The sequence below is a fragment of the Sapajus apella genome, unplaced genomic scaffold (assembly GCF_009761245.1).
Source record: "Sapajus apella isolate SASKATOON/1434 unplaced genomic scaffold, GSC_monkey_1.0 scaffold55, whole genome shotgun sequence".
Taxonomy (NCBI): domain Eukaryota; kingdom Metazoa; phylum Chordata; class Mammalia; order Primates; family Cebidae; genus Sapajus; species Sapajus apella.
In genome coordinates, this window is record NW_022436995.1 from 9,890,682 (window position 1) to 9,900,904 (window position 10,223).

General features: G+C 47.6%; 1 protein-coding gene across 1 annotated transcript in view; it reads left to right on the forward strand.

Moving 5' to 3' along the window:
* Positions 1-9,941, forward strand: part of NOX5 (NADPH oxidase 5) — a 28,609-nt gene extending 18,668 nt beyond the window's left edge. Inside the window, 4 exon segments of the mRNA XM_032244632.1 lie at positions 358-433; positions 1,781-1,880; positions 6,382-6,562; positions 8,223-9,941. Coding sequence (XP_032100523.1) covers positions 358-433; positions 1,781-1,880; positions 6,382-6,562; positions 8,223-8,340 — 475 coding nt within the window. The 3' untranslated portion in view covers positions 8,341-9,941.
* Positions 9,942-10,223: the final 282 nt, after the last annotated feature.

Below are 10,223 nucleotides of genomic sequence, written 5' to 3' on the forward strand. Positions count from 1 at the left end.
CTCCCTCTGCTCACCTGTCTCCCTCTGCTCACCTGTCTCCCTCTGCTCTTCTGTCTCCCTCTGCTCACCTGTCTCCCTCTGCTCTCCTGTCTCCCTCTGCTCTTCTGTCTCCCTCTGCTCACCTGTCTCCCTCTGCTCTTCTGTCTCCCTCTGCTCTTCTGTCCCTCTCTGCTCTTTGGTCTCTTTTCTCTCCTGCTCTGTCCCCCTCTCCTTTTTGTGTCTCATCCTTCCCCTTCCTCATACAGTGGGCTCTGCCACCCCATCCTTGCTCCCTGTCCCGCGAACTGTTCTCTGGGGTCCTGCAAAGTCTCACCCCAAGTTTCAAACCCCTTCCTCCTGCCTCCCCTCGGGCACCAGAAAAGGAAAGCGTGTTTGCTCCAACTGCCAGCACTCCTGGATAGAAGGTGTCCAAGACAACATGAAGCTCCATAAGGTGCGTACCACCTCCTGTAGGCAGGCCTCCAGACCTTCTCCCCTGGACAACTCCTAAAATAGGAGCCCATCCTCCTGTGCCAAGGTGGGAGTGGGGAAGGGATCCCTCATGGGATCGTCTTTCTTTCCCACAGTACCCTGAGTTGTCTTAAATGAGTTCTCCTGGTGCCTCCTCTATGTGTGAGCCCCGCCCCCACTTAACGTTCCCATCCCCTCTGAGAGATGTTCTGAACATTTCTTTTAAGGTTGCATGGCTTGATAGTCAGGAAGTCTGGATTCAGTTACAGCCATGATGCTACCTATCCATGACCCTATGGTGGTTTTAAGAATGAAAACATACTGGCTGGGCACAGTGGCGCAAGCCTATGATCCCAGCACTTTGGGAGGCTGAGGCAGGCAGATCACTTGAGCCCAAGAGCTCAGCACCAGCCTGGGCAACGTGGCGAAACCCCATCTCTACCAAAAATACAACAATTAGTTGGGCGTGGTGGTATCTACCTGTGGTCCCAGCTACTCAGGAGGCTGAGGTGGGAGGATCACTTGAGCCCAGGAGGCCGAGGGTGCAGTGAGCTGAGACCATTCCACTGCACTCAAGCTTCAGTGACGGAGTGAGACTCTATCTCAAAAAAGAAAATAATCATAATGAAAACATGCTTGCCTTTTGAAAATTCGCCTTCCTATATAGGCCACTTAGAAGAGTTTCTAAAAAAGTAATTCATATTTTTGGCAGGGTGGGGTGGCTCCCACCTTGCAATTCAAGCACGTTGGGAGGCTGAGGTGGGTAGATCACAAGGTCATGAGATTGAGACCATCCTGGCCAACATGGTGAAAATACTATCTCTACTAAAAATACAAAAATTAGCTGGGTATAGTGATGTGGGCCTACAGTTCCAGCTACTCAGGAGGCTGAGGCAGGAGAATCACTTGAACCCGGGAGGTGGAGGTTGCAGTGAGCTGAGATCGTGCCACTGCACTCCAGCCTGGTGACAGAGCAAGACTCCGTCTCAAAAATAAATAAATACATTAAATTAAATTTAAAAAAAAAGTAATTCATGTTTTTCTGGGTATCCTAAGCTAATATTTCAATACACTGTTTGTTGTAAACAATAGAAGGCATTAGAGAAAACCCCAGCCTTGGAGTCGGAAACCTGGTTCTGGTCCCATGCTGCTCTGTGATCTGGGCGTGGCTGCTCACCTCTATGAGCCTTGATTTTTCCCTCTCTTAAATGGGTATGCGAATGTTCCCTGCTTACCTCGGGGTGGTCATATGGGTCCCAGGGGTCGCAGATGTGAACCTCCTGCAATTGAGGGAGACTCAGCCTCTGAACTGAAGGACCTCTCTCCCTAGGTGGACTTTATCTGGATCAGCAGAGACCAATGGTCTCTCGAGTGGTTTGTGAGCCTGCTGACCAAACTGGAGATGGACCAGGCCAAGGAGGCTCAACGTGGTAGGAGAGGGACGGAGCCTGAGGGCAATGGGAACGGCGCAGTGTCTTTAAAAAAAGTAATGTATTGATATGAAACTCACATAACCTAAAATGAACCATTTAACCATTAACGTGAACTGAGTATTGTTTTTTTTGAGACAAGGTCTCCCTCTGTCACCCAAGCTGAAGGGCAGCAGCAGGATCATGGCTCACTGCAGCCTCCACCTTGGAGGCTCCACCCATCCTCCCGCCTCAGCCTCCGGAGTAGCTGGAACCACAGATGCAGGCCAGCACTCCCGCTGATGTTGTTTTAATTTTTGTAGTGATGAAGTCTTCTTATATTGCCCAGGCTAACTCAGAGTCTTTTTGAGAAGGCGTTTATTCCATTTCTGGAGAAGAAGGATGGGCGAGGTTCTGCGAAAACAAGGAGGTTCTACAAAATGTAACATTTCGTAAAGTTGAAAAACAGAAGGAGGAAAAAAAAAATCCCTCATCGACTCATCCAGTCATCCAGACGACACCAGGCATTTTAAAGGGTTCCCTTCCATTTTCTGTTTTCCTATTCACATTTTATAAAAATATATGTCTTTATTTTTGTAATTTATCTTTTTCATGACATATCTTTTAATTCAGAATAGGCACATGTTGAAAATTTAAATTCCTAGGCCTCATCCCAGACCTTCCAAATCAGATAGATTCTCTGAGAGTTGGGCTCAGGAATGTACATTTTAACATGCTCCTCAAACGATTCTTATTCACACTTAATTTGTGTTTGGTTTTTGAAGTATAATTTACATACGATAAAATTTACCAGTTTAAGTGTATAATAAATGACATTTTGACAAATGCATAGAGCAGTGTAACCACCACTGCAATCAAAATATGGACCATTTCTTTCCATTAGTTCTGAAAATTTCCTCATCCTGTTTTGCCGTCAACACCCTCCCCTGACTCATAACCCCTGCAACCACTGGTCTGCTTTCTATCACTATAATTTTGCCTTTTATAGAATTTTATATCAATGGAATCATATAATATGTAGTCTGTTCCATCTGCCTTCTTTCACTTAGCATAATGCCTTCGAGATGTATCCGTGTTGCTGTATGTGTCGATAAGTCATTCGTTCCTTTTCATTGCTGAGTAGTATTCTGTTTCATGCGTATACCACCATTGTCCAATTATCTTTGAAAAAGAAATTTTAAAATCAGAAGAACACATTTTTTATTTTTGTAGATGTCTTTAGCATTTCTGGGTTCTTTTCACTTTTTGTGCCTAGATCTGGATTTCTGTCTGGTAAAGTTTTCCTTCTGCTTGAAGAGCTGATGGTTCTTTGTAGTGCAGGTCTGCTGGTGAGAAATTTTTTTGGCTTTCGACTGCAAACACCTTGTCTCACCTTGTAAGACCCTGTCTCAAAAAAAAAAGGTTTGAATGTCCTCCCCTCAACCCCTCCAAACCCCCCTCCTCACTGCCCAGGTGTTTCCTGTGTTCTCGTTTTTTACTAAGCATTTATTCTCATCATTAGTCCTGAAAATTTGTATGGACTAAGTATGATGTGATGGAGCTAAGTATGATAAAATGTTTCTCTGAGTCATATCACGGGACATCTTTGTGGAATACTGAGGGTTTACACTGTATTTAAAAGTTAATCTATTAAAATTATTGTTTTGTTTATAATTTATACAAGGAGAAATATCTTTGGATATGTTTCTAACTTTTTAAGAGAATTGGTGTAGTGTTTTAGACTTGTTGAGTTCATTAGAACTAGATTGTATTTGACTCTTTAATAATCAGGTTGTCATGAGTAAATTCAAATTCCAATGATAAGCAGTTTATATGTTCAAGTAATCAAACATAGTTTTCTACAAGAAACTATCCAAACAGATATAGTTTACCATAATAAACATTCAGAGGCTTAAAGTTCAAGTCAACAGTCTTTGGAAGATAACTCTTCAAGCTTAGAATAGTTCAGTAAAGCTCCCTGCCCTTTCTTGTAAATAACAATTACAGCAAATATTTGTATAGCATTGACTTCTTTTTTCTAAATGCTTTTACATATACTAATTCATTAGGACCTCAATTTTGTGATGACAAGCTAAAGGAAAAGTTTAAATTTAATTTAAATTTTCTAGTTACTGGCACATAAATATTTGCTGTTTGCTTCTTCCTAATCTGTATACACAAAGGGCAATAGCTAACCCAGTGCTCTGCATTCCCAAAGCCACTTGAGTCAACAACTCCATCACATCAAATTTCTTTCAGGGTTTCTCATTACCTGCAGCTGAAATTCATGGCTTCTGATTTCCACTTTAATTATACGTCAGAGTTTGCATTAAATAATTTTTGGTTTATAATTTTCAGTTTCTATAGCTTCAGCATCAATGATTCTGAGTTTTTATCTTTAGCCTGAATAGCTATAGGACCTTGGGCACATTATTTCACTGCTTTGCCTCGAAAACGGTTATCTGAAAAAAATGGACGCTGCTAGTACCCACCTCGTAGGATCATAATGGGAATCAGATGAGATGTCCTCTGCGGAACAGTAGCACAGTGACTGGAGCTTAATAAACTGCTAGATAAATTTAGTGCCGGTGGTAATAGTAACTGCTTAATAAATTTGTTAGTAATAGAAGCGCTAGTAGTAATAACTGTTTAATAAAAGGAATAGTAGTATTTAATGGCTATATAATGAATGGTATAGTCAGTGGTCATACCATAAATTATTTAACCAAGCTCCTACCGCTGAACATTTTGTTTATTCTGAATTCTCCATAATCCTAAAAAAAAAACACTGAAATTAACATATTTGTGCACATAGTACTTTTCCCTGCTTTGGATGGTTTTCTTAGGAAAGCGTCCCAGAAATGAGATGGCTGTCTCAAACACAGCTGGGTAGAGAGGGTGAGACCATGCCAGATCCTTCCACAGCCCCTTTATCTTCTCCCTCCCACCATGGTGTCTCCCCTTCTCTCTTCTTACCCCTCTCTGGAGTAGGGAGACTCTGAGGGAGGGTAGGAAGGGGCGGGGTTCCCCCAGGTGGGCATCTCATAATACATCTCCCTCTCTCATGTGACATGAAATGTGCTATCCCTCCCAGGGCCATTTGCATTGCAACAGCCGCTGAGACCTTAGGCCAAATGAAAGATGGCTGATAGTGACATAGGAAAGGGTAGAGAGCACGTTGGAATGGCAAAGCTCCTTTCGTCTGGGTGTAGGGGAAGAGAGGGAGAGAGGGATGAGGTGATCCTCAGCTCAGGAATGCTCCTTCCCACATCCTAAATCAGGGCCTGCCAACTCTGGCTTGAACCCACACACAAGCCCAAGGCAGCACTCACCAATCTTTTTCTCATCATGGCACACATAAAAATGACAACATTCGTCTGTCACGTCTGGATATGGCACGCAGAGGTGCCCATGTGGGAGCTGTGGAGTGCTGAAGGATCAGTATCCCAGCAGGCTAGAATTTCGCGCTGCAGAACTGCAGGTGCTCTGACCTCGTGGGCTCCTTGGTGCCAGGCTCCTCCCCTGTCTCTTCAGCCCTCCCATGCCCTTTCCCGAAGCTCTGTTTCACTATGTCACTCCCTACTCAGTTACTGTCAACCCTCCCCCTTTCCTAGCCGGGCATTCAAGACCCTTCTTATTCTGGCCTCCCCCTGTTTCCAGTCCCATCTCCTTTCGCTCCCATCTGAGGATGCGGCTCCAGCCGGGCACCACACCCTGCCCCGTGAACATCGTGAACGTCGCATTTGTTCCAGCCTCTCACTCTGTGCTGACACTAGTCCTTAGCATGCATTCCCTTCACCTTTGCTTTTACTTTTGCCCTTCGTCCCACACCTAACCCAGCCCCCGTCCCTTCCGGGAAGCAGCCCTGTCTGCCTCAGCCCTTCCCTGCATATCAGTAGCCTTCACGTTCTGATCCATTTACTCGACCCTTGACCCTTTAGTCTAAATTACTTTCCATGTGTGTGTGGTTTTTTGTCCCCAGCCAGGCTGAGGACAGACATGTGAGGCACGTAAGGGTATGAGCTTTGGAGCCCAGGGACTGCCATGGTCACTGCCCTAGGATGCATTTCTCCTTCTATAAATACAAAAAGTCTTGGCTGGGCACAGTGGCTCATACCTGTAATCCCAGTGCTTTGGGAGGCTGAGGCAGGTAGATCACTTGAGTCCAGGAGTACAAGGCCAGCCTGAGCAACATAGTGAAACCCTGTCTGTACAAAAATACTAAATAAATAGATATAAAAGGCCTAACTCTTGGAGTGGTTGTAAGGCTCACCTTAGTGTATATAAAGTAACTAATGTGTGCCATGCACATAGTAGGCCCAGCTCAAGCAACAGACTGCCTTTCCTCTCCTTGGCACTGGTCACATGACACAGCCTGGGCAAACACTGTTGGCTGATGGTGTGAGTTCCAAGATCTATGGGTCTCCTTCTGAGCCCCAGGGTAAGGTAGTGACCGGCATCCTGCCCTGCGCCCATCACGGGCGCTAGACCCTCAGTTCAGCCCTTGTCTCCTGCCCAACAGGTTGCTTCCTGGAGTTGCACATGTACATGACATCTGCACTGGACAAGAATGACATGAAGGTCATTGGCCTGCAGATGGCCCTTGACCTCCTGGCCAAGAAGGAAAAGAAAGACTCCATCACGGGGCTGCAGACGCGCACCCAGCCTGGGTGGCCTGACTGGCACAAGGTAATGCCAGCTGTGAGCCCTGCAGCCTGCAGGTATGGGTGAAGCTGAGAGCCTGAGGCAGTGATTGGGAGATGAGCCAAGCAGCCAGGGGCAAAGTGTGAGGTTACAGTCCAGAGTCCAGACGGGGCCTCCTGGTGCAAAAGGTGAACAGGGCACCCACACTGGCTTCATCACTAGCCTTTATTCTGTCATTAGCCTCAGGTTCCCCTTCTGTTCAGAGAGGAAGTTAGTCTCTATGACCTCAAAGACCCCTGCAGCCTTAACTCCCTATGGACCAGTGTCAGAAGGCCTGAGCAGACAGGGACCTGGAAAAACACCAAATCTTATCCTCTCCCGTTACAAATGGGGAAACTGAGGTTCAGAGACATGAAATTATTTGCAAATCTTTTAATTTTATTTCTCAGATTGGTTTTATGATTATTTTTCTTCCCTGGACACTTACCTGTCAGGGTATACAGTTTACAGGAAGTGACCCAGAAGGTACTGCTTTTAAAAGTGCTGCAGATGACCCTATACCTGGATCACGACACCTGAGTGGGAGGGGAAGGTCAGTGATGAGTGCTTGGACATCAAAGAGGACTTTCTTTTTTTTTTTGAGACGAAGTCTTGTTCTGTCAACCAGGCTTGAGAGCAGTGGCGTGATCTTGGCTCACTGCAACCTCTGCCTCTCGAGTTCAAGCAATTCTCCTGCCTCAGCCTCCAAATAGCTGGGAGTACTCGCCCGCCACCATGCCTCGCTAATTTTTGTATATACATGTATATATTTGTAGAGATGGGGTTTCACCTTATTGGCCAGGCTGGTCTCAAACTCCTGACCTCATGATCCACCCTCCTTGGCCTCCCAAAGTGCTGGAATTACAGGCGTGAGCCACAAGGCCCAGCTTTAAAGAGAACTTTCAGAGAAAGGCAATTTGTAAGAGGAATTTGGGGTAGAAAAGGGTCGTCACTGGGGGAAAAGACTGACGTCAGGAAAGATACTTAAATCACAGCAGGTGGCCAGCCCTGGACTACCACCAGGTTCCATCTGCCCATGGGAGCCTCAGAGCACCGTATGCTTCTCTGCCTGTCTGATTTAGTGCCTGTCTCCCACAGTTGCAGATCCTTGAGTGGACGGCCTGGGTCTTGTTTATTTCTGGCCCTGGTCCTTTACGTGGGGTTCTGGGTCATGTTGCCAGTCAAACAAATGGCTCTTTTTGGAGACGGAGTCTCACTCTGTCACCCAGGTTGGAGTGCAATGGTGCCATCTTGGCTCACTGCAACCTCTGCCTCCTGGGTTCAAGCGATTCTCCTGTCTCCATCTCCCGAGTAGCTGGGACTACAGGTGTCCAGCAACCATACCTGGCCAAGTTTTGTATTTTTAGTAGAGACAGAGTTTCATCATATTGGCCAGGCTGGTCTCAAACTCCTGACCTTGTGATCCGCCTGCCTTGGCCTCCCAAAGTGCTGTGATTACAGGCGTGAGCCACGGTGCCCAGCTGAACAAATGGCTCTTAATTGAACGGCTGAGTGTCAAACTCTGCTGTAAAACCCAGAAGCTATGCCATGCAGCTCTTTGTGTAAAATAGGGACACTCATTGCTGCTGACCAGTTATGCCGTTACCTCCAGGCGGCTGTGTCACTGGTGAGTCAGCAGCCCCACCTATCCTCCTTCTTCTTTTCCCCATCCCCACTGACTGCTGCTGAGAAGAAGGGCAAGGTGCAGGTCTTCTTCTGTGGCTCTCCAGCTCTGGCCAAGGTGCTCACAGGCCATTGCGAGAAGTTCGGCTTCAAATTTTTCCAAGAGAATTTCTAGACTCACCTCTCCAAGCTCTCCCCCAAATCCACACCATGGGTCTGCTTCATCGCATTAGTATAAGTGCCCCCACGGGGACCAGCTCAGACAACTCACCCAATAAGACAAAGCCCAGGGATTGTCTAATCCTGCTCAACACGGAGAACAGGAGACCCCAAGGGGCAGATGAAATTCTTCTAGAACTCAGGGGAAGGGACAGTGCCTTGTTCAGTCTGCTGTGCATTCCTGGGTTGCTGTGAAACTGAGGAAACCAGAGGCTGGTGGCTGGAGCATGGGGATGGGGCTCGAGGGGGCAGAGGGCAGCCACTCCTCCAAAAGTTTTCCGAGGGAGGCTTCTCCTACATCCGTGGTCTCAGACCTGCCCAATCATCACAGTCAGTTGGAAGCGTGTTTCTCTGGCATCTTGCCAAGTCGTTCAAACAAAGTGAGAAGAATCATACAGTGAACAGCGTTACCTGCCTTCCAAACTCCTCAGTTAAGATTTTGCTCTGTTTATCACCTATTATCCATCAGCTCCTCCTCCCTCTTCCATCTGTCAATTTATCTGGTTTTTTGGGTGCATTTTTAAGTTAGGTGCAGATATCTCGGCACCCCTTGCCACTTGGAGGAGCCTTCTTTAAATGCACGTTCCTTGGTCCCGCTCCAGAAATTCTGATTCTGACAATCTGGGTATGAAACCTGGAATATGTATGTATGCAAAGTCCATTTGCATAGGGAGAAATAAGCAGCATCTTTCCCTGCCCCTCCTTGTGTCTTTGTCTTCCCATCTCCCTCCCTGTCCGGGTGCATCCCTCCAGGCCTCTCTGGGCTCTGTACATTGGCCTCTTCCTTCTCTCTGTGTGCTGAGTTGCTTGAGAACCAGGATGGAGGCAGCCTCTTTATGTGCCTCTCTGTGTTATGGAAAGGCCAAATGCTTGGGGATGAAGCAGGCTAAGCCTGGAAGCTCAGCTCAGCCACACCCTGGTCACCCTGGCTGTGTGACCCTGGAAGCCTCCCCACGTGTTTTTTCATCTGTGAAATGGGCTGATGCCATCCCTTGGTCACAGTTGCTGTGAGGTGAAATGAGACATCAAGTGTTCGACATTCCTCCGCCACTGTGGTGCAGCTCCTTGCTGTACCAGGCTTTCGTGCGTCTGCATCACTTCTCTTCACCCTGGCTCCCTCTGTCTCTGTGTACCAGCCTCTGTTTGCATCTGACCCTGTTTGGGCAGGAGGGAACGGCAGAGGCAGCAAAGGCTCTGTCAGCACATGCTGCGGGGAGGAGCGGCCGTGGGCAGAGGGCAGGGTGGGCCTCACCTCCTCCATCTGAGCTGGGTATTTCCATCTGCGCTACACTGTGAGCCCCTGTGAACCCCAGATTTCTTGGGCATCCTCCACCTGGCAGTCAGTCCTGCTAGGTTCTCTTCTTGACAGCGTAAAGCACCTTTCCCCAAGGCTGCCATCATGGGGTTGGAACCAGGCACATTCCAATGGGATTGTAGCCGGCACTTTTTTTTCCCAAGGGTTGGAAGTCCATGGTGGGGGAAGGGGAGGTGAAGAAGCCGGATCATAACCTGGATGATGACGTCCCTTATCTAAGGTGGGGCTGGGATGCAGTAGACAGGGGGGTGACGTGCAGGGGATGAGCCAGTTGGGCGGATGGAAGGAGGAGGGTGGGGGAGACTCTCTTCTGAAAGGAGTGATGAGGAAGAAGCTGAGGCAGGCTGGGAGGGCAAAAATACCCTGGGGACTGACACAGACCAGGATGGGAGTGAGGATGTCATCTTTAAGATTCGAGGAGGAACGGGAAGAAGAATCTGAGAGGAGGAGGAGGGCCTGGCTGCCAGCTCTGCAGTGAAGGAGAGGCTCATGGTGTGGGTGGGTGGAAAGCAGGAACCAGGCTG